The following is a 24,705-nucleotide window of genomic DNA, read 5'->3' as shown; positions in this document are numbered from 1 at the left end:
TAAAGTCTGAATGTCATTAAATCAGCTCCATTTTTTGGCACTTCTTCCACTCCCATCCTTGCACGCTACACCGCTACAACAAAGATGATGAGGAGAAGACTGTCGAAGGTGAGCCACTTAAATAAGACCGCCCACGAAACCGCGCATCCTGAAGAAACTGTCAGAAAGCTGCTTGAAGATGATCTATAAAACCTAATGTATGCAACATTTCGGCAAAATAACCACCATTACATGTTATGTAGACCACAAAAAACTGTTTTCCATATAGAAAAGAAAAAAAATATGACTCCTTTAATGCGCCCTGTAATCCAGTGCGCTTTATATATGCAAAAGGATCGAAAATAGACCATTCATCGGCAGTGCGCCTTATAATCTGGTGCGCCCTATGGTCTGGAAAATACGGTACTGAGATTACTTTATGACAGGGGTGTCCAACTCAATCACAGAGGGGGACAAAATTCAAAGAACACTTTAGATCGCAGGCCGGATGGGATTAATTGACTTGAGGGATCTAACGATATGAAAATTTCATATCACCGTCATTGTGACCAAAATTATCACAGTTATCATTCTTGCGGTATTGGTCGTTGTGCTCAAAAAGTCATTGTACACACACTGAAATCTTTAATTTGTATTTTTTTTAATAACCAAAATAAATAGACCCACTGTTAGAAAGCCCACTCTTTTTCATGTGTTTTTTATGCTTCATTGATAAGTGTTCTGGCGAGCCTTGCGGCGTCGTACTCTGTTCACCCCCGTGTCATATTCTTCCGAGTATGTATCGATCAATATGTCCTACAAGAATACAGCTTGTAGGTTCAGTGTGCACAATTGAATAGCTTGGGTCCTTGGATATTAATGTGATTTGTGTAAGTTTAGAATGGGGTATGTCGTTTCTTAATGGGTAAGACATAATTGTTTCTTGTTTTCATGTTAGCATTTAACATAGCAAGTTATCGCCAGTCAGTCAGTGAGTTTCTCAAAGTGTAGTTATTAATCACGTTATTTTGATCATTTTGATTTAAAACTAATACAAACGGTCGAGGGCCCTGCGATGAGGTGGCGACATGTCCAGGGTGTACCCCGCCTGAGATAGGGTCCAGGAACAAGTGGTAGAAAATGGATGGATGGACTAACCGTCGGGAATTTTACCACGGTTACCATTATTACTATTTATGGTTACATCCCGAATCTCACACACACACACTCACACACACGCACACTTCTGCTACTTTTAGTGGTAATGTGACACACTTAGTAAGAATGGTAAGTACAATACATATCCTATTTTGGCCATCAAGGTTAAATGTAATACATAATAATGTACATGATATTGTGTTGATGGGGAATACATGTTCGTGTGTGTATGTATGTATGTATATATATATATATATATATATATATATATGTATATATATATATACATATATATATGCATATGTATGTGTATATATATATATACATATATATTATTATATATATATATATATGCATATATATGTATATATACTGTATATATCTATATCTATATATATATATATATATATTTTTTTTTTTTTTTAATGCAGAAGATTGCTACCTAACATTATCAGCGCACCAAGCTGCACACTTTGCTGGAATAATACATTACGCAGGCCTCTAGATCACAAACAGTACACACACTGAATAAACTTGAAGAAATAGCCTGAAAGTAATTATTACACATTTGGGATTGATATAGACTCATAATACATAACAATTACGATTTTGATGTCAATCTATTTTTGCTGACACCCCTACTGCTTACCACAGTATCAGTTCCTTTACAAGCTGTGAGCAAATCACATTTTCCTGCTTTTGTAGCTTGACTTTTTCTTATCTTTTAATTTCTTTACACCCCTTTTTCATTTTTTCTTGCATTCTCCATTTTCTTGTTCCTATACTACTGTAGTGTTGTTGTTTCCTTTACCACCCTATCCTCACCCCTCTCATCGACTTCCCATCATCATTAGAGATGATTGGATGGGTGGGCAGGATTCCTGGGCCTCTGTAGCTTCTCATATAGGACACCTGGGCTTGGTAGTCTTGACAGACAAGTCACTGACTGGGCCAATCAATCGTCACCTTGTGTCTGCAGCAGCATGTCCCCAGGCCAGCCGGGGAGACTCAGTGTTGTTGTTACCAAGGCAAAGTGCAGCAATTAATAAATAAGCAAGGTCCATTATTGATCTGCCTGACTCCCGATGGCCAGTCAAGTCCACCCCTGCTGATATTACATGAACATTGTCTTCAACTGTTTGCATTGTGTGTCAAATGCTTTCAAATGGCATTTTCTAACGCTCCTCTCCTCGTACCACCCTCTCCCTGCCTATTGCCCCTCATGTTAATTTTTCCTCCCCATCCCCCGCTACACCCCCCTCTTCATTGCCTCCCCCCACCTCTCTTTCATTGCAGTGCCCTTGATGCCTCCTGCTCCGAGCCAGCCTAGACCTGCTGTGGGTCCTCAAAGGTTCCCGGTGAGTAGCAGCTCCTCCTCTGCCTTCAGTTTGCCTCACACCCACTCCTCCGACTACACACTAGTGGCTCGCGACCTTTCTTGTGTGAAAAGCAAGTATCATTAAAGCAATTAGACCGCCCGCCGCGGCCCAAACACTGTTCAAGCCAATTTGTAAGCACTGATACGAGCTGCGCTGCACAACTGGAGAGGCGCGATAGAGGCTTTTAGACGGTCGCGGCTGCGGTTAGCAGCTGGTCATGGATGGGCTGGGGCTCATCTCGACACATAATGGAATTGTGAAGTCCGGTTACACTACCAGTTGCAATGTTCCGTCGAGAAGTGTGCGTGTCCCAAAAGGCGTGGAGACTGTTTTGAGTGGTAGTTGAGTTAAGGAAACATGCTGGTATTTTCATGGAGATGAGGATTGGCCTCGCGCCATTTTGTACTCCAAAGCGGAAATTGACTCCAGAGAAAGGGAATCTTAAGTCTTTCATTTCCAAAGTCTCTTTTTATCACTATCAAGTGATCCAAGCAAAGGATGACAGAAATGCTGTTAAAGTGTTTATTTTTCCTAGGAGGAAAAATATTGCCCTTGAGTCGTGAAAGAATGATTTCCAGGAATGAAGTCACGCTTGTTGTTTCTACAAGTCACTTTTGAAATGGCATTTTATTAGAAGGGTGCTGTGCGATATTGCTATTCCGACACCTGACTTCTTCTTGGAAGTGAAAACCAGTGGTGGTCAACCCAGGCAAGATGGCTGTTGTACAGCAAGCCGGGTGCGAACTATCGGAATAAAAAAGAGGCTAAAGTCTTCAGATACGAGCAAAAATGCAAACTGTGCAATAGTATCTATCCCTATACTTTATTGAAAAAAGGTTTGTAGAGTGATACCAAAAATTATGTCGGTCGCCTTCCCAGACAAATGGAACTATTGTGCTCCAGACATCATTCTACACGACAAAACTGATGGAAAATCATGGAGGTCTACAACTTCTTTGTGTGTGGCTGGGTCATGGAAATTGGTATCACAACTTCTTGGATTAATATTAGAGATGTCCGATATTGGCTTTTTACCAATATCCGATATTCCGATATTCTCCAACTCTTAATTACCGATACCAATATCAACAGATACCGATGTATACAGTCGTGGAATTAACACATTATTATACCTAATTTTGTTGTGATGCCCCGTTGGACGCATTGAATAATGTAACAAGGTTTTCTAAAATAAATCAACTCAAGTTATGGAAAAAAATGCCGACATGGCACTGCCATATTTATTATTGACGTCACCAAGTGCATTATTTTTTTTTTAACATGCCTCAAAACAGCAGCTTGGAATTTGGGACATGAGAGAGACTATGAGGAGGTTGAGGTGGGGGGTTAGGGGATAGCGGGAGTGTATATTGTAGCGTCCCGGAAGAGTTAGTACTGCAAGGGATTCTGGGTGTTTGTTCTGTGTGGTTTATGTTGTGTTACGGTGCGGATGCCATCCATCCATCTTCTTCCGCTTATCCGAGGTCAGGTCGCGGGTGCAGCAGCCTAAGCAGGGAAGCCCATACTTCCCTCTCCCCAGCCACTTCGGTGCAGATGTTCTCCCGAAATGTGTTTGTCTTTCTTGTTTGGTGTGGATTAACAGTGTGGCTCATATTTGTAACAGTGTTAAAGTTGTTTGTACGGCCACCCTCAGTGTGACCTGTATGGCTGTTGACCAAGTATGCCTTGCATTAACATGTGCGTGTGAGGAGTTGTAGATATCATGTGACTGGGCTGGTACGCAAAGGCAATACCTTTAAGGATTATTTGCACTCTGTACCTTTCCCTACGTCCGTGTGCTCAGCGGCGTTTTAAAGAGTTTTACATATTGAAACCGATACAGATAATCAAGAAATTTTACGATATTACATTTTAAAGCATTTATCGGCCGATAATATCGGCACTCCGATATTATCGGACATCCCTAATTAATATGCATCGTTTTTGCTCGGATAAGGTTGCGTTTGAGGATTTAACTTCGGGTCTACTGCCATGTTTGTTGTTGTTGCAGGCGCCATTTACGAGAAGCGTGTTTTTCCCCGTGTTTATCAAATTATAACCATAGATGTCAACATTATGTATGTGCTGATATATTTTTTTGTGATTGCTGCCTTTGGTAAAAACTCTATGAATTGATTAACGTGGACCCCGACTTAAACAAGTTGAAAAACTTATTCAGGTGTTACCATTTAGTGGTCAATTGTACGGAATATGTCCTGAACTGTGCAATCTACTAATAAAAGTTTTAATCAATCAATCAAAAAACTCAACTCCTATAGGTTTTGTTCACATTTGCTTTCTTTTATACCCGCCGAGTTGGTGCTTTCCGAAACACTTATAGCAAACGTGTGTTTAATACAAATAATATAAATGTAATCCTTAAAAGGGGAATTAATAAATGTTAAAAGTATATCAAACAAACCTTTATTGAAGTTATCACTGCAAATTCATGCGTTCTTCGACTTTGCTCCCTTGGACTGGAGTTTGAGCTGCATGCTTTTTCTCCTCTTTGTTTCATAAAATCTTGCACTCTTCCGTCCTTTTTAATTACCTCTCGAGGAACTTTAAAGAAACGTTTATACTTTTCTCGATTTATACAATTCATACAGGGTAAAACAACACAAGCATAGGGCAATTTTTCTTCGAAAAAGGCCAAATGGCGCCTAGTACCCATTAAGAACGGAGCAAGGTTGACCACCACGTGTACCTAATGGGCGGGTCGTGAGCCGGACGTGACGTCGATAAAATCCAAGATATATACAGTCATATGATATAATTCAGATTGTTTCTATTGCAATTTTTCATATGGGCTGCAGCTAATGAAATGAGAGCAACTCTGCTGCTTTGTGTTAGCATTTTTTATCACTTAAAATAACTTTATGGCAAAAGTCGCCGGGAGCCGGGCTGCACAGAGGTAGAGCACAATGGAAGCTAAACCAACAAAACCCAAATAAGAATTGGTGCCAAAAAGAGTAAAATGGAACTCCTTTGTTTGGTTTTAAAAAGTCAGACACAGACCAAGCAAAGGTAGGCTAATCTGCTACACATGCCACCAACAAGTCGTTCTTTCTATCACTTCACAAGCACAGTATGAAAAACAAACAGTAAAGAGACGGTGTTAAAATTCAACAAAATACTAAAAGTACAAAAAAAAAAACATAGTGACACACCAAACGAGCCTAACGGATTCGTTGTCCAAAGGTTTTTCTTCTTCCAAACTTTCCAGCAGGGCCAAGTACAGAACCATTGAAGGATGCTTAGGAGGGACCACTTGGATACATTTTGTGCATAAAAAAATAATAATAATAATAATGAAAATAATAAACAAATATGCAAAACCAACTACAAAACATTATGTTAGGTAACAAATAAAATTAGTGTAATATCTGATTTAACCCCAATGGGATCTTATTTGCTAATATTGTTAGTATTCCTTTGAAGGCTTACCATAATCTTGCAAGAAATTCATACAAATGTTCATCACGACAGGACGCACAGAAATCGTCAAAAAGCACAAACAGCAAGAACCACAGGTGGTCGACCATTTTGGTTGTCAAGTCCCATTTTATGTTGTGATCCGAAAACATGTTGTTTTTTATACTGTAAAATGTGTTGCAGGACAATAAAAAACAAACTCAGAGGCCGTAAATGGCACTCGGGCCGCATTTTGGAATCCCCTGGCCTGGTCTATGACAAGCAGTCCCACAGACAATGAGAAATGACCTATTCCATCTCTAAATTCATACGTGTAGACATGACCCAAGTTTACACTGTGGAAAAAAAAGTGTTGACACTACAAATACTTGTTATTGTTGTTAATGGTCATGTCCTCTTTCTGTATAACGTGTTCTATAAATATGAGGAAAATAGAAAGTCCAAAATGAAACCCAATTTATGTCTGTGTATACCGTATTTTTCGGACTACAAGTCGCAGTTTTTTTCATAGTTTGGCCAGGGTTGCGACTTATACTCAGGAGCGACTTATGTGTGAAATTATTAACACATTACCGTAAAATATCAAATAGTATTATTTAACTCATTCACGTAAGAGACTAGACGTATAAGATTTCATGGGATTTAGCGATTAGGAGTGACAGATTTTTTGGTAAAGGTATAGCATGTTCGATATCTTATAGTTATTTGAATGACTCTTACCATAATATGTTACGTTAACATACCTTCTCAGTTGGTTTTTTATGCCTCATATAACGCAGTGGTCCCCAACCACCGGGCTCAATTGGTACCGGGACGCAGAATAATTTATTATTATTATTATTATTATTATTTCTAATTAAATCAACATAAAAAAAACACAAGATACACTTACAATTAGTGTACCAATCCAAAAAAACACCCTTTTTCATGACAAAAAAACAAACAAAAAAATAAAATCACCCCCGCTACGGCCGGGCCGCGGGACAAAATATCAAGCGTTGACCGGTCCGCAGCTACAAAAAGGTTGGGGACCACTCATATAACGTACACTTATTCAGTCTGTTGTTCACTATTCTTTATTTATTTATTTAAAATTGCCTTTCAAATGTCTATTCTTGGTGTTGGGTTTTATCAAATAAATTTCCCCCAAAAATGCGACTTATACTCCAGTGCGACTTATATATGTTTTTTTCCTTCTTTATCATGCATTTTCGGCAGGTGCGACTTATACTCCGGGGCAACTTATACTCTGTTAAATACGGTATATAATTTTGAGAAAAAAAACTATATGAACTGATAAAAATGGTTATCGGGATAAATATTGGTGTTCATATCGCAAAGCACTAGGAGACAATTTTACACCCCAACCTATATTAATCAATATGTATGATACTTTTTTATTTACTTCCTGTCCAACCACCTCATTCTTTTGCATTCCCCCACTGCTCTGTGTTTGTGTAGTATTGAAGCTGTTCTCATTTTCTAATCTGGCATTGTTGGTAGCGTTGCCATGGTTTACAGAAAGCGGTTTGATGAAGAGCACACCATTGAAATTTTCCGGCTGCCAATCGCATTTCTTCTGCGGCTGCCAAGGACACCATTTATAATCACATACAATTGTAGAAGGCCTAAATTAAGGAATGGGTGTCATAGACTCCACAATTAATTATATTCCACTGAATTTGAAATGTATCATCAAATTTCCCCGAAGTGGAATAGCTGTTACTGCAGATTGTTAAAACAAATTCTTGAACTATGCCAACATCTACTTTTTATTCTTTCCACAGACAATTTGTGTCTGTAAAAGGAGTCAGAATAGTGTTCAAACCACATTTTCATTCTCCCTTGCATATGTTAAAATCTCTGATTCTGATTAGTCTTGGTTATCCGTTAGTATCACAGGCGGATTGAACAGCCAATAGCTGGTTTGTGAAGGATTAGAATGGAGAGGATGAGCCCCGCTATTAGTGAGCTGCTGCATTGTGAAAACCTGCCTGCCTGACCTTTTCAAATACTTTGACAGCTCTCCCAGAGTGATCCCCCTGTTTTTCTTAAGCCCCTTTGATTAACTTTCTGTTAAGCAAGTTTTGGGGACTCGTGGTGCCTCTGAGCTTCCTAACGCCTCCCTAAACACGGCCATGCGGCGGTGGAATAAAGGTGGATTAAGCCTCGATAGCATCTTAAGTAATTCACAATAGGCCTGGAGGAGGCGAGCATCCCGTTTGTGGTCTTGCCACATGTTGAATAGCAGGTACATTCTTCAACAGATTAATTTTTGAAAGAACAATGAAGACAGTTATGAGAGGTAATTGAATACCAGTGAGGGATTAAAAGGTTATTCTCAGATTTTTTCAAGGAAGATAGATGCTAAAGCCTCTTGCCACATTAGCCTCGACTTTTAGAAGGTTTATCTGCAAAGCCCAACTATTATTAATATTGATTAGCTCTCAAGTTCACACCGATTGCTGTCATGAATATTAGCATCCATACTAATGTTCTACTATGTATTTCGCAATAGCTCATTTTCTTTGTGATCATCCAGTTTGTTATATTGTCCTGAATGTGTTCCTTTCCAAGGGGCCGGGAGACTTCCACCAGCACATGCCAAATAATTTTGGTCAGACTCAGCGCCCGCCTCATCTCATGGAGCCCTTCAGGAATCAGTCTCATCAAGGCCCTCAGGACAGAGAGCCCCTCTTTATTGGAGGTGAGGTAACAATACTCTCCCGCCTTTCAGTACCTCAACGATTTGGTACTCTTTTTGAAATGTGACGGGGATTTTTTTTAATTTTCATTAACTTTGAATCATCTGGCGATTTTTATGGATTTGTTACCGAAACCTTAACCTCAAGAAGCTCAGGAATTCAACAAACATGGGTAGACAAATGCATTTTGGATGTTTTATAGCCCACAAACTTTGAAGTAGTTAGAGATTGCAATAAAAACATCCTCGGAGCTCATTGTCAAATCACTGTTGTGTTTTAATCAATCATAACTAGTAGTTGTAATGATTACCGGTACATGTAATCATAGAAAGAAACACCACCAAAGGCTTCCTTTTTTCCACTGTCTGCTCTGTAGTCCACAGGTTGAACACATTTTCCGTGTATGTTCCACAATTGTAAAGTGTACTAAACTTTTATTCTGGTTTAAACGCATTTACTCCGACACGTTAAAGTTTTTGTTGGTAAATAAGAGACCATGAGAGATTATCATTACCCTTCAACATATCTCATGTAAATACTGCTTCTCTGCTAGCATTGCAAATTATAATCTGTTTTCAATTGTTGTAGCCTCCATAAAAAAATAAAAAATACAGTACAGGCCAAACGTTTGAACACACCTTCTCATTCTATGTGTTTTATTTGTTTTCATGACTGTTACCATTGTAGATTGTCACTGAAGGCATCAAAACTATGAATGAACACATGTGGAGTTATATACTTAACAAAAAAAGGTGAAATATCTGAAATCATGTTTTTAATTAAAGTTTCTTCAAAATAGAATAGAATATATGTATTCAGTTATTTCACCTTTTTTTTCCTTTATTTTCATGACTATTTACATTGTAGATTGTCACTGAAGGCATCAAAACTATGAATGAACACATGTGGAGTTACATACTTAACACAAAAAGGTGAAATAACTTAAATCTTGTTTTATATTCTAGTTGCTTCATAATGGAATGTCATACATGTTATCAGTTATTTCACCTTTTTGTGTTAAGTACATAACTTCACGTGTTCATTCATAGTTTTGATGCCTTCAGTGACAATCTACAATGTAAATAGTCATGAAAATAAAGAAAACGCATTGAATGAGGAGAAGGTGCGTCCAAACGTTCAGCCTGTACTGTATGAATACATGTAAACTGGGAGGTGTGTTGCTAAATGTTTATATACTACATTACCACGAAGGCTTAGCCCTGTAGACGGGAACAGGAAGTAGGTCTGCGCTACGTGAAAAGGAACAATTGTGCCGTTTGAGCAATAAAGAGTTGATCTATTGTCATTCGTTGTTGGCCCTGCTTTGTCTACACTTAGAAAATAAACACAAGTTTTGATTTGGCGTGAAAGTTGCGGGCATTGGACAAAATTGGGATTGGTTGAATTAGTGTGAGATTGTGAAATATGAGAGGGCCTTTATATTGCACACATTACATCTGCCTTTTGGGCCTCTTCCATTCACTTCACATGAGACTAACTCATTGTAAATAAAAAATGTTAAATTGTGTAAAAATATTAATTTGAATGGGTTTATGGAAATGAATATATGTAATATTTTTTTTTATGCCTAACATAATGCAGTGGTTGTTAACCATCAACTTTATTCTATTTCTAGCTTTATTTTTGCCCTCACACAGACATATACCTGCAGGGAGTTACTGAAGGTTAGAAACTGACATCCCTGTGTTGTTGTTTTTTTCCTCGTCATGCGGCTCCAGAACACACCGATCCAGCACGCTTTCCCGGGCAGCACTTATTTGATCACCTGGGCCCCAACCCGCTGATGAACACCAATCTGCATCAGCAGCAGCAGCAGCAGCAGCAGCACATACCCGGTCAGGGACACATAAGCTTCGGCCTTCCAGGTCCTGCATTTGGCCAGCCTGGCCAGGGCCTACCAGGACTGTTTCCGAGGGAACCGATAAGACCGGGCCTCCCTTCTCCCCAAGGTCACCAGGGGATGGTCGCCTTGAATCAACAAGGACCTCCTCCCAACCAGCCCAGGCCCTTCCTGAGCCCTCGTCAACCCTTCGCTCAGCAGGGGAATATTTTCCCCCCACCACAGGCCCAGTTTGGGATGCAGGTACAAAGGAGTGTAATTGCTTTTTAGTCTTTGTCCGTGTCTGCTATGGTAGGAGTTATCTTGACAACTGTATGCATCTTTCTTCCAATATTTCCTTCTCCATTTCTAGTAAAACAGTTCAACAATTTGGTGTTCAGTGGATTTGTAATGTTTATTGATTTTGCTCCTATTTATGTAAGCGAAGGCAACAGTGATTGCTATACCAGGGTACTGGTTGCATGAATAAACAACTCCGGTAATGATATTCAGTGCTAGTGAGGCATAGCGAAAGACTCTTGCCAATTTGCAGTCCCATGTTTTGTCTTGAGGTGAAGACAAGAGCGCCCTCTAGTGATTTTACACAGACAGGCGCTGAAAGAAAGACAGTGTCAATGTGTAACCCCCTTTTTTACTGCTTTAAAAAAGATTATACTGCATTTCAGGGCTTGATCCACGGACCCCCGCTCCCTCAGCCTCCCCACCAGGACCCCCTGCCCACACATCAGTCCATCCACCAACAGCATCATAGGCAGGAGCTACTACACCAGCAGCCGCCACAACAGCTAAATCTCAACGAGCCTCCCCAATTGCTGCATCACGGACAGAATCTCTTTCATGCGCAGCATGGCAGTCCGAGACAGGGCAGTCCCCGCCTTCAAAATCTCCAACAGCGCAACATGTCCAATAGACAAAGAATGGTGAGATGCTCTCAGATCTCAGTGATTGCCCATCGACTCTGAATCATAGCTCTACGATAACAACAGTATTATTCAATAAAATAACCGAAATACTGAATTTTCTCCCCCACCCTTTCTACAGAACAAACCTGTTTCCAAGCAAATGCAAATGCATCCTCAGCGCAACAGCAACCTTCGGGAGCTCCCCATAGCACCTGGCAACACAAACATGAACAGCACCCGCCCCACCGGCTCCCTTCCCACTAACGTCAGGCCTGTTGCCAAGGCAACACAGGGGGTGCGTCCCGTGCAACATGCTCACGCCGTGCCTGGCAATGGCAGAGGAAGAGGCCAGGTCATTGCCAAGACTCCCTCACAGCCTGGGGCCATAGGCAGGACTGTGGTTTGCAAAGAAGTCCCAAGCAGCACAGCACCACAGGTCAGCTTTCTTTACTCACAGCGTAATTCCCCCTTCTGACCTCCTCAGCCGTTCAAAGCAAGGAAAATACACGTTCCATCCAATAGTTGTAGAATCAGTCAAACAAATTGGTAGACAATTTATTCAAAAACCTACTCATATGGTTGCTTCTTTTCTTTGCAAAGACCAGATCAATACTTCATCTGGCATTCAAACTCTCAATGTCATGCTCCCCCTTGTGACTGGAGTCCATTGGTAATTTCTACACCTTTTATCTGTTTTTTTTTTTGTACCCCAGGACCCGGATGAGGATGAGGAGACCCGGCTGTACCGTATGAAGATTGAGGAACAGAAACGCCTCAGGGAGGAGATCCTAAAAAAGAAGGAGTTGAGACGGCAGATGCAAGCCGGCGTCAGGAAGAAGGAGCTCCTGGAGCGGATCAACACCCAAACGCTAACCCAAAGCCTGGCTCCTTCGCAGATTCAACCATCTCAACAAAACCAACCAGCACCCCCCTTAATACAGCACCCAGCGGTACCGCTAACACAACCACAGCAGCCCCAGGAACAAAGACAGCTGCAACAGCAGAGACCAAGTACACAGCAATCATTAAATCAGCGAAATAATCTTAATCATAGCAACCCCAATGGTGCGGCTCCTATGCAAACGCATCGTCCCGACGTCAAGTCACGCTTGCAAATGCTAAAGGGAAATAACCAGCAACCACAGACTCCCAACCTATGTCCAGACCAGCAGTGGAGACAGCCCTCACAAATCCTCCAGCAGCAGCAGAGAAAGCCAGTCGGACAGCAGAATGCAAACAAACCAGGCATTCCTAACCAGTTTGCTCAGGTCCCCCTTCAGAGTTTACTCCTGACTCCCCCATTTGGGCCTGGTCAGCCCCAGGCTCAAGGACTTAAACCCGGGGCTAAAAGAACTGTAATGCAGCGGGCCAAGCTTGCTGACAGTGAAGGCCAGCAGGTGCCGCAAAAAGTCAGAGTGGTCAAACTTTCAGGCGGGGTGAGCAGATATTTTCTTTTTTCATTTTATTTTTAAGTGTGACGTATATTTGGGCAAAAACCTTTATTTTAGTTGCTAGCTTGCTGATGAACAAATTAATGCTAATTAATTTAATTATAATTTGTTGTACTCACTTCAGCCTGCAGCATAATAATAAAGTAGAGGTTGAACTGTTCACCAATCCACATTTCACAGTTTTCTGACACTGTGCTTTGTTGTTCCTTTTAACACCCCAGAATACCATACATCCCAATAATACACTATTATCTTTTATCAGTTGTCAAAAAATCCTAATAAATAAAAATGACTCCTTTTTAAAGCTGTGACACCTAAATTAGTATAAACAAAAAAATTACATTTTTCTAACCTCATTATATAACTGCATTACAAGCTTAATCAGAGTTGTTTATGTTTAAAACAAAGCAATTAATTAAATACAACAATCCTTAATTTATTGGCGCAATACAGCTTTGGAAAAATTTGACTAGTATTTAAGTCCAAGCATAATCATTTTCTAATAAATGTTAGGGATGTTTCAATCAGGTGTAGGGCTGCCAATTGCGATACGTATCATCCATGAGTGAGATTGCCCAATACCAATCACATATAAATTTACATTTTTCAATGTATTTACTGTGAATGCAATTGACAGTCAAACAATATCAACACAATATTTATACTAGTTCCTTTGTCTTTGAATTCCATACAGTTGTTTGACCAAAAACAAAGTCAAAAGTACACCAAACAAAAGCAGAAACTACTATCTACTCATTGAAATCCTATGGTTTTTGCCCTCAGTACTCCTGTTTCCAGAGAATCATTCTCAAAGTTTGTAAACATGAACAAAAAAACAAAAGATTTGGATAAAATAAAAATATTGATCTAATCACTCTTATAACAGCCATACACTGATACTAGCCTTGGTACTATCGACACCACCAATTTATGAATTGATCCGCTCTCACCATATTTGTCGTTTTCTTCTGATCCCGACAATGCTGACACAAATACTCTTATTAATATCCTTGTTAATTTTCCCTATATGGTAGTATTCATTTTACAGTATTTATTTTAAAGACATGTAATGAGAAGGAATATACAGAAATTTCAGCGGCAGCAGTTTCAGCTCGTCAACTCAGCAGTGGGGGAGGAGGCTTGCCGACACAATATGTTCAAGAGTGACCACAGATGTACATCTGTCAATCGGCAATGCCACAGAGTCCCCTTTGTTTAAAAAAAAAACATACTAAACCTTGCTAAAAGAGGCATTCAAAACTCTGTGCAAGCTCACGGCCAAATGTATGAACCTTATGATTTCACACTTTGGCGTTGTTTAACATGAGTATCCAACATTGTAACCACATTTGTTTGTCAGAAAATACCTTATTCATCATTGGTCTCATTTAAAGTTTACTAAGCACTTATTTATTGATGTAGGTTTAAGCTGTCTTAGCAGCTTGCATAGCTATTAGCATGCCTGCTGGAACATGGTTTGTGGTGATCACAATATGCAGACAACAGCGTGAGGCAGGGTGCAAGTAAAAAGGTATCGAATGCTTAAACCAAAATAAACAAAAGGCATTGAAGCTTGGGGATGGCTATGCAAAGCGAAGCTAAAACTGAAGGGGTTGCAAAATAAACAAAAACAGATTGCTGGACGACAGCAAAGACTTACAGCGTGTGGATCAGCAGACAACGTTCACAAAGTACATCCGTACATGATTTGACAATTAACAACAAAATAGGAGCGCAAGACAAGAACTAAAACACTACACACAGAAAAACACCCAAAAAACTCAAAATAAGTCACGGCGTGATGTAACAGGTTGTGACAAGAGCTACAGTGATGCATGCTGGGATATGGTTTGAATTCATATCTAACAATTAACTGCGAGAACAACTTTTTACTGTATCGGATGCTGAGTTTAATTTTTTAATGTTTTCTGCTCGTGGTGTGCTTCGAGATTTTTTCAATGAAAAAAAATGTGGCTTGGCTCAGAAAAGGTTGAAAAACACTAACCGAGGATACTAATAAATAGTTTATTTGCCACAACAGAGGTTATTATTGTTAATTTAGGGGAACGCCTCTGCACTTTGTATGGAGATATACAATTAATTCCTAGCTTTCAGCTAAGGGACTGAGAATAAATTACAGTGCAGGACTGTGCCCCTAAATGAAACATTTTAGTAGCAGAGAAAAAAAATTAGGAGCAGCATGAAATTTCCTAAATACCACAATAATATTATTAACAATCAAACAACGTACACGATAACACACTTGTGCCCTCATACGTATAACCGCAGTGATATGAGGTCTAATGCAACTCGCAATTAAACATCCCCGTCCCACAGCTTTTTGTATTCGAGTCATACAGTGTCATTACATGACTGATATCACATTGCATGACTGATCATAATGCTTCTTATACATGTGCCAGAATGTTGGTTGATGTTGGTTGTTTTCAATGTTGTGAGTCCCTAGAATAGAATAGAGTTTTATTGTCATTATTGCAGTGAACAGGTTCAAAGAACAACGAAATTGGAGCAGATCCCCTAAGGTGCATATACATTATGGTAATATAAATAGTAAACAATGATAGAAATAAGAGATGTATCTATATATACGTATGTATATATATCCACACACATGCATATGAATATATATATATATATATATACACATATACATATAACATTATTGCACATTATAGTCCGAAAAAAATAAAAGACATGACACATGAGGACATGATGGACATATTGTGCTCAATCAGTGCCTGTTTAATGCTACTATGGCTCTTGGGTAAAAGCTGTTTTTTAGTCTATTTGTGCCAGCTTTTAGCACCCTATAGTGCAGGGGTCGGGAACCTTTTTGACTGAGAGAGCCATACAAGCCAAATATTTTCAAAAGTATTTCCGTGAGAGCGATACATTTAAAAAAAATTTTTAACACTGAATACAACTATATGCGTGCATTTTTAAGAAAGACCAACATTTTTACAGTATAATAAGTCTCTTATTTTTTTTAATAACATTGTTATTCTGAAGGAACCAAAAATAAATAAAATACTTCTCACCATTAATGCGACTGCTTAAACAGGTGCGGTAGAAACCGGATGGATGGATGAAAATACATGAGAATGTTTTGTATTTTGAACGTTAATTTTGACACTGTGATTACCAGCGGAATTATTCATTACTTATCGTGTTAAGCAACGTCATCTAAGATTTATCTGAGAGCCAGGTGCAGCCATCAAAAGAGCCCCATCTGGCTCTAGAGCCATAGGTTCCCTACCCCTGCTATAGTGTCTGCCCGAGGGTAGCAGTTCTCGGTGGCAGTGCCCGGGGTGGAATGGGTCTTTCATGATACTCTGTGCTTTCCTGAGACAGTGGGAGCTGTACAGGTCAGCCAGGGAGGGGAGGGGGCATCCGATGATCTTCTGGGCGGTCTTTATGACCCTCTGGAGCGCCGTTCTCTCTGCGGCCCTACGACAAAGATGTGGTGATTTGAGTGGGTCCTGGGAAAAAATCATTGGGTCCCCAGTAGAGATGTCCGATAATGGCTTTTTTGCCGATATTGTCCAAATCTTAATTACCGATATATTCTGTCGTGGAATAACACATTATTCTGCCTAATTTTGTTGTGATGCCCCGCTGGATGCTTTAAACAATGTAACAAGGTTTTCCCAAAAAAATCAACTCAAGTTATGGAAAAAAATGCCAACATGACACTGCCATATTTATTATTGAAGTCACAAAGTGCATTATTTTTTTTAACATGCCTCAAAACAGCAGCTTGGAATTTGGAGGAGATTTAGGTAGGCGGGGTTGGGGGGGATAGTATATTGTAGCGTCCCAGAAGAGTATGTGCTACAAGGGGTTCTGGGTATTTGTTCTGTTGTGTTTATGTTGTTACGGTGCGGATGTTCTCCTGAACTGTGTTCGTCATTCTTGTTTGGTGCTGGTTCTCAGTGTGGCGCATATTTCTAACGGTGTTAAAGTCGTTTATACGGCCACCCTCAGTGTGACCTGTATGGCTGTTGACAAGTATGCATTGCATTTACTTGTGTTTGTGAAAAGCCGTAGGTATTATGTGATTGGGCCGGCACGCACAGGCAGTGCCTTGAAGGTTTATTGGCGCTCTGTGCTTCTCCCTACGTTGGTGTACACAGCAGCGTTTTAAAAAGTCATACATTTTACTTTTTAAAACCGATAGCGATAATTTCCGATATCTCATTTTAAAGCATTTATCGTCCGATATTATCGGACATCTCTAGTCCCCAGTAAATGGGCTGTTTGCTACATGGACGTAGACGCCTATAGGGTGCTAACATTCCAAAGTATTTTAAGGCTATATATATATATATATATATATATATATATATATATATATATATATATATATACACATACACACACACAATCTGTATACTGTATATCACGTAATGATATAAAACTACAGTTGGTAACACATTTTAGCTGGTGATGTATTTGTTAAAACTTTTGTTTGAAAAATGTAACTGAGAGAAAGTTGCAAACAGCTGAGCACCTTTAAAATTATGTATTTTTTCCCCTAATATTCTTATTTTTATAAATATGTTGTATTGAGTTTATTTGGTGGTGATATAAGGTTACAACAGATGGAATAATTTCTATTATAAAATTATCTGAAACTAGAATTTGTGAATGCCCTATGTGCGCGAGCCGCCAAACCGCTGATACACGTGAGCGGAACTGAAATGCTTGAATTTCCAGGGCGAGTGGAGAGTGTGGATGTTGGAACGGTTATAATCGGTTGAGAAACGTGGGATATGGAGAGGTTTGTATATTGCCTATTTATTTTCAATGGAAGAACATTTCTGGTAATTCCGGGTAATGCAAGGAATTTTCGGAACCGTGAAACATGCTGGCTTGAATATCCAGGGTGAGTGGAGTGTGTGGATGTTGGAGCGGTTCAAATCGGATGATAAATGTGGGATATGTCATCGGAGAAAATGACCGGAAAACCAGGAATTTTGGGAAAAGGAAAACATGTTTTGCGTTGCAACGTTTGTGTAGAAAACTGTGGGTTGATGGTTGAAAGGTCGGAATTAAGTAAAAAAAATGCATAAAGTTTTTATAATTCGGACAATGTATAACCATGAATACATCCATTCATTTGAATGGGAATTTTTGAAAATATAGGTAATACAACAATTTTCCGAGATGGGTGTGTGTAACCCGCCTTCCGCCGGATTGTAGCTGAGATAGGCTCCTGCGCCTCCCCGCGACCCCGGAGGGAATAAGTGGTAGGAAATGGATGGATGGGTTGGTGTTGGAATTTTTAAAAACGGTTGAAAAAGGTGGGCTTCACGGTGGCAGAGGGGTTAGTGCGTCTGCCTCACAATATGAAGGTCCTGCAGTCCTGGGTTCAAATCCCGGGCTCGGGATCTTTCTGTGTGGAGTTTGCATGTTCTCCCCGTGACTGCGTGGGTTCCTTCTGGGTACTCCGGCTTCCTCCCACTTCCAAAGACATGCACCTGGGGATAGGTTGATTGGCAACACTAAATTGGCCCTAGTGTGTGAATGTGAGTGTGACTGTGGTCTGTCTATCTGTGTTGGCCCTGCGATGAGGTGGCGACTTGTTCAGGGTGTAACCCGCCTTCCGCCCCATTGTAGCTGAGATAGGCGCCAGCGACCCCAAAAGGGAATAAGCGGTAGAAAATGGATGGATGGGTTGAAAAAGGTTGAAGTATTAACAGTTTGAATTTAAATGAGTATTTTGAAATTTCGGGAACACCGGAAATCTTTGCGAAAATACATTGTTTAGTTTTGTTGTCACAATTAAGAAGAATGTTTTTTAAGGTGGAATGCTCAAAAACGGTTGAAAAATGTGGATTGTGAAAAATTTCCATGAAGAAGTGAAAAAAAGTCTTTGGAAAACCGTGAATTCTGAAAATTCCTGGAATTTTTGGGAACTTGGAAAATGTTAGTTTGATTGTCCGAGGTGAGTGGAGTGTGTGAATGCTGAAACGCTTCAAATCAGTTGAGAAATGTGGAAATTGTGCAAGTTTGAAAAATGGTCCATTCTTTTTCAATAGAAAAATTACCCACAAAATTGGTTAATCATTCACACAATCAATCGAGGGCAACACAGTGGAACAGGGATTAAGTGCATGTGCCTCTCAATACGAAGGTCCTGAGTCCAATTCCGGGCTCGGGATCTTTCTGTGTGGAGTTTCCATGTTCTCCCCGTAACTGCGTGGGTTCCCTCCAGGTACTCTGGTTTCCTCCCAACCTCCAAAGACATGCACCTGGGAATAGTTTGATTGGCAACACTAAAATGGTCCCTAGCGTGTGAATGTGAGTGCTGGCCCTGGGATGAGGTAGCGACTTTTCCAGGATGTACCCCGCCTTCCGCCCGAATGCAGCTGAGATGGGCCCCAGCACCCCCCCGCGACCCCAAAAGGGACAAGCGGTAGAAAATGGATGGACAATCAATCAAAAGTGTGACATACACAATTCAAATAAAATAGCATTTTGTGACAACATGAATAACATTGAAATAGATGAGTAAAATTCAAATGAAAACTAGTACCAAAAATATCAGTAGTATCGATTAGTGCTGATTTTTAACACAAACATAACTGCAATCAATGTTTTGTTGAGAGTAGAGATGTCCGATAATGGCTTTTTTGCCGATATCCGATATTGTTCAACTCTTAATTACAGATTCCGATGTCAACCGATACCGATATATACAGTCGTGGCCATTCTAAAACCTTAATTCTAGCCTGATTTAGCCATTCCTTTCCTACTTTTAATGTTTGTTTGGGGTCATTGTCCTGTTGGAACACCCAACTGCGCCCAAGACCCAAACTCCAGGCTGATGATTTTAGGTTGTCCTAAAGAATTTGGAGGTAATCCTCCTTTTTCGTTGTCCCATTTGAAGCACCAGTTCCATTGGCAGCCAAACAGGCCCAGAGCATAATACTAGAGATGTCGGATAATGGCTTTTTTGCCGATATTCGATATTCCAATATTGTCCAACTCTTAATTACCGATTCCGATATCAACCGATACCGATATATACAGTCGTAGAATTAACACATTATTATGCCTAATTTTGTTGTGATGCCCCGCTGGATGCATTAAACAATGTAACAAGGTTTTCCAAAATAAATCAACTCAAGTTATGGAAAAAAATGCCAACACGGCACTGCCATATTTATTATTGAAGTCACAAAGTGTATTATTTTCTTAACATGCTTCAAAACAGCAGCTTGGAATTTCAGACATGCCCTCCCTAAGAGAGCATGAGGAGGTTGAGGGGGATGGAGTTAGGTGGTGTATATTGTAGCATCCCGGAAGAGTTAGTGCTGCAAGGGCTTCTGGGTATTTGTCCTGTCGTGTTACGGTGCAGATGTTCTCCCGAAATATGTTTGTCATTCTTGTTTGGTGTGGGTTCACAGCGTGGCGCATATTTGTAACAGTGTTAAAGTTGTTTATGCGGCCACCCTCAGTGTGACCTGCATGGCTGTTGACCAAGTATGCCTTGCATTCACTTGTGTGTGTGAAAAGCCGTAGATATTATGTGTCTGGGCCGACACGCAAAGGCAGTGCCTTTAAGGCACGCCACCAATATTGTTGTTCGGGTGGAAATCGGGAGAATGGTTGCCCCGGGAGATTTTTCGGGAGGGGCACTGAAATTCGGGAGTCTACCGGGAAAATCGGGAGGGTTGGCAAGTATGACTGGGAGACGCAACTGCTCTGAAATTCTCCCTACGTCCGTGTACCACTCCGTACAGCGGCGTTTTAAAAAGTTGTCAATTTTACTTGTTGATACCGATAATTTCCAATATTACATTTTAAAGCATTTATCGGCCAATATTATCAGCTGTTTGATATTATCGGACATCTCTACATAATACCACCACCACGATTCTTGACGGTAGGCATGGTGTTCCTGGGATTAAAGGCCTCGCCTTTTCTAATCCAAATTTATTGCTGGGTGTTGTGGACAAACAGCTCAATTTTTTTGTTTAATCTACCCTTGACAAAGCTTTTCTATTTGATGTGATTTGCTCAAATGCCCTGTCTCGATATCTAAAGGGATCTAACCTATGGGAATGATAAGGGGATGTCATTCGGGCCAAATTGATCTGTTCTTTTAGCAAGGTTGGCCGACTGATATTTAAGACCTAGTGTCTTAACGAACACTCGAAACACCACGGCATTCAAGGGAGTAGTCTGACATTTATCTCTCAAGTTGGGGGCACACGTCCTCACTACTCTTAAAGGTTGACCGTCTTCTTATAAGGGCAGCTTCCAAACAGTGACAGTATAACCCCTGAAAAAAGCCCCGAATTAGCACCGCAGTGCTACGTTACGCTGACATGATAAGTCACTGCTGCGCCCTTAATTACCCGGCAATCTTTATTGAATAATCACAAAAGGCAAGCATGTTAAACATTCCGTCTGATGAGACACGAGATGGGGAGATGCGACTGTTTGAAATAAGCCACTTTCCGACTCGCGTCCCGGAGGATCAAGCTGCAGATGAAGATAACTGGGTGTCAGTGCTCTAATGGAAACCTGCACCCGGCTATCTGATGTGCTGCATCTTGGAGGGGGGGGAGGAACGGACTGGTGGATTGGGATGTGAAAAGGAGGAGAGATGGTCGGGACGGCGGAGGGGAAAAAAAAAAAAGATTCTCTCCCTTTCTCATTGTTCCGCTGTCATCAACGAGAGCTTGACAATGTTATCTCCGCTCTGTCATCCCTCTGTCGCTTTTCCCCATCGAGCCGTCCCTCAGGTGCGAGGCGACAAAGGGATGCCAATCCAAGACCCTTGTAATTAATCTTTCCCGGAAGAAAGGGAGGGGCGGGGAGGGGGAGTGGCGTAATACCTGTGTAAGAAAGTTGCCACTTATGAGGATTTGGATTTAAATGGCTTAGGCAAAGTGATAAGAGGCAAACTATATTTTCATCAAGAATAACACAAAGCATCGACAAGACACAAAGGCCTGGGAGGAGGAGGATGAGCCGAGGGAGCAGGGGGGGGGGGGGGGGGGGGTACACATCCAGCTGCTGTCGTTCCAGTGTAATACAGCTTAGTATTTGACGGGCGCAATCGGCGCTGTGATTTCTATAGGGGGGATTAATCCATTTACTCTCAAGCGGGGACAGGTCGCAGATATCGCTTCTTTTCTTCCCCCGTATTGATCTGTCACATGTCTCCACTGAGTCGGGGAGGAGACGACCTTCAATTCCTCCCGACTGAGTTTGAGCTGTGACTTTATTTGATAATGAGACCATCACCTCGTTGACTCGATCGTTATTCAGCAGAGAGACTCTTTCCCCGGGTCGTACGCTTGCCCACAGCGCCTGACAGAAACAAATGTGGGGTGCGGAAAACCATACGATACAACGATGTACTGTGAATTTATTTTATTTATTTTTTTTACAATGAATTTGCTATGGTGTGCTAATTGGAACCTATCATGGTTTATTTGCCTTGCAGGTGGGGAAGGGAGCGGAGGCCATAAATATCCCAATGCAGCAGCAGCAGCAGCAGCAAGGCGTCTGGTTGGAAAACCCTGTGAAGCAAGGCGTCCAAAGGAATGTAACCATGGGAGGACAGCAACAGCAAGGAGCCGGCCGAGGGGTCATCGGCCACCTGCAACAGAACAGGGTATAGATAAACTACTTTGTGCTGTCAAGTGAATAAAAAAAATGGATAATTAGTTAATAACTTGTGTAATCTCACCCTAAAAACAGGCCTGGGTAATTATTTTGACTCGGGGGGTGCCAAATTTAGAGAAAGAATTGTGGCTGGGAGGCCGGTATGTCTGATTTTTAGGAACACTAATACAAAACCTCACAATAATGTCTGAATGAATGCTAAAAACGTTATGCTTTAACCTCTAAAGGCCTTAGTGGCCACATGCGTGGACAGCACCTTTTAGCTCTTATTTCCAAAATGGTGTACACTACTGAATTGGGGTCTTATGCCGACATATGGATACTCGTACTGCTATCTCTTGGTGTCGGAAGAGTATAACATACAATTGAATTTGGAAAAAAAAGTGTAAAAATAAAAATGTCCACGTCACTACACATGAGGTACACGTTTGTGTACTTATGTACCAAGTACATCATATTAAAAGATGATTTTTTGTTTTTATTCAAATTAGGGTGCAATAAGCCCAAATAGCAAAGAGAAATGAAAAAATGAAGTGAATTACATTTATATAGCGCTTTTCTCAAGTGACTCAAAGCTCTTTACATAGTGAAACCCAATATCTAAAGACTTACTAAAACCCACTACTACCGACCACGCAATCTGATAGTTTATATATCAATGATGAAATATTAACATTGCAACACATGCCAATACGGCCTTTTTAGTTTACTAAATTATAATTTTAAATTTCCCGGGACTTTTTTCTTGAAAACGTCGCGTAATGATGACGTGTACGCGTGACGTCACGGACTGTTATGAATATGAGCGCTGCGCACACACACAGCTAAAAGTCGTCTGCTTTAACGGCATAATTACATAGTATTTTGGACATCGGTGTTGCTGAATCTTTTGCAATTTGTTCAATTAATATTGGAGAAGTCCAAGTAGAAAGACGGAGTTGGGAAGCTTTAGCCTTTAGCCACACAAACACACAGTGATTCCTTGTTTAAAATTCACGGAGGTGAAACTTTAGTATGGATCACAGCGGACATGGATCCCGACTACATGTCAACCAGCAGGTTTCGGTTAGAAAATTGTGGTTAAAAAGTCGCCACTTACCGGATATCAGCTGAGCTTGTGCCGCCCATACAGCTGCCGTCGACTTCCCCGAGACACTGCGCGACAACACCCGGTCGTGGACGTACACTTCCGACTATCTGGTACTGTTAAACTCACTAAAACACTAGCAACAGAATAGAAAGATAAGGGATTTCCCAGAATTATCCTAGTAAATGTCTCTAAAAACATATGAATCCGTCTCAATGCAACGTGATTGCAATCGCGTTTTTTTTTTTTAAGTAGTTTTTATTTTTTTATTTTTTTCTAGTCCGTCGCTATCAATATCCTCAAACACGAATCTTTCATCCTCGCTCAAATTAATGGGGAAATTGTCGTTTTCTCTGTCTGAATAGCTGTTTTTGTTGGAGGCTCCCGTTAAAATCAATGTGAATATGTGAGGAGCCATCAACATGTGACGTCATCATCTGCGACTTCTGGTAGAGGCAGGGCTTTTGTCCAGTTGCGAACTTTATCGTGGATGTTCTCTACTAAATAATTTCAGCAAAAATATGGCAATATCGTGAAATGATCAAGTATGACACATAGAATGAACCTGCTATCCCCGTTTAAATAAGAAAATCTCATTTCAGTAGGCCTCTAAGTTCCATTTAAACCAGTGTGGGACTGGGAGCAGGTGGGAAAAGGGTCTTGCCCAAGGACACAACGGCAGTGACTAGGATGTTGGAAGCGGGGATCGAACCTGCAACCCTCAAGTTGCTGGCACGGCCGCTCTACCGTACCAAAATCATGTAAACAAACAGCTTGAGCCTTAAGAGGTAAAGAAGCGGAAAGGAAGTTTCTACGTTTTTTTACTGAATGGGAAACCTAGAATGTACATGATAATAAAGAATGTGGGATTTACAACATTAAGTAGGACTGATAAAACACTGAATATTGACAACTTATGAACATCACCTAACCTCTCCATCGACATATGTTACAATCAAGCGCAATGCAACAAACACAGTGAATATGAATGCGAAGGGTAAAAAAAAAACCGTACAATCTCATATACCTGAGACTATCACTAAGCTTTAGAACTCTGCTGTAAAAATTACTCTGGGGAAACG

At 40.6% G+C, this 24,705-nt stretch overlaps 1 protein-coding gene and 1 long non-coding RNA gene across 3 annotated transcripts in view; both read left to right on the top strand.

Annotated features, from left to right (window-relative positions):
• Nucleotides 1–24,705, top strand: part of LOC133569713 (uncharacterized) — a 164,567-nt gene that overhangs the window by 109,420 nt on the left and 30,442 nt on the right. The gene's annotated exons all lie outside the window — the stretch shown is intronic.
• The window catches only part of rbm33a (RNA binding motif protein 33a), a 76,296-nt gene that overhangs the window by 29,364 nt on the left and 22,227 nt on the right, over nucleotides 1–24,705 (top strand). For both annotated transcript variants that reach the window (XM_061922253.1, XM_061922252.1), the window contains exons 10-16: nucleotides 2,434–2,495; nucleotides 8,529–8,658; nucleotides 10,396–10,760; nucleotides 11,183–11,437; nucleotides 11,559–11,855; nucleotides 12,133–12,855; nucleotides 22,355–22,525. In XM_061922253.1, coding sequence (XP_061778237.1) covers nucleotides 2,434–2,495; nucleotides 8,529–8,658; nucleotides 10,396–10,760; nucleotides 11,183–11,437; nucleotides 11,559–11,855; nucleotides 12,133–12,855; nucleotides 22,355–22,525 — 2,003 coding nt within the window. The remainder of the gene's footprint in view (nucleotides 1–2,433; nucleotides 2,496–8,528; nucleotides 8,659–10,395; nucleotides 10,761–11,182; nucleotides 11,438–11,558; nucleotides 11,856–12,132; nucleotides 12,856–22,354; nucleotides 22,526–24,705) is intronic.

The sequence above is a fragment of the Nerophis ophidion genome, linkage group LG15 (assembly GCF_033978795.1).
Source record: "Nerophis ophidion isolate RoL-2023_Sa linkage group LG15, RoL_Noph_v1.0, whole genome shotgun sequence".
Lineage (NCBI taxonomy): Eukaryota > Metazoa > Chordata > Actinopteri > Syngnathiformes > Syngnathidae > Nerophis > Nerophis ophidion.
Note: the sequence above shows the minus strand (reverse complement) of the source record. Positions and strands in the feature narration are given on the sequence as shown.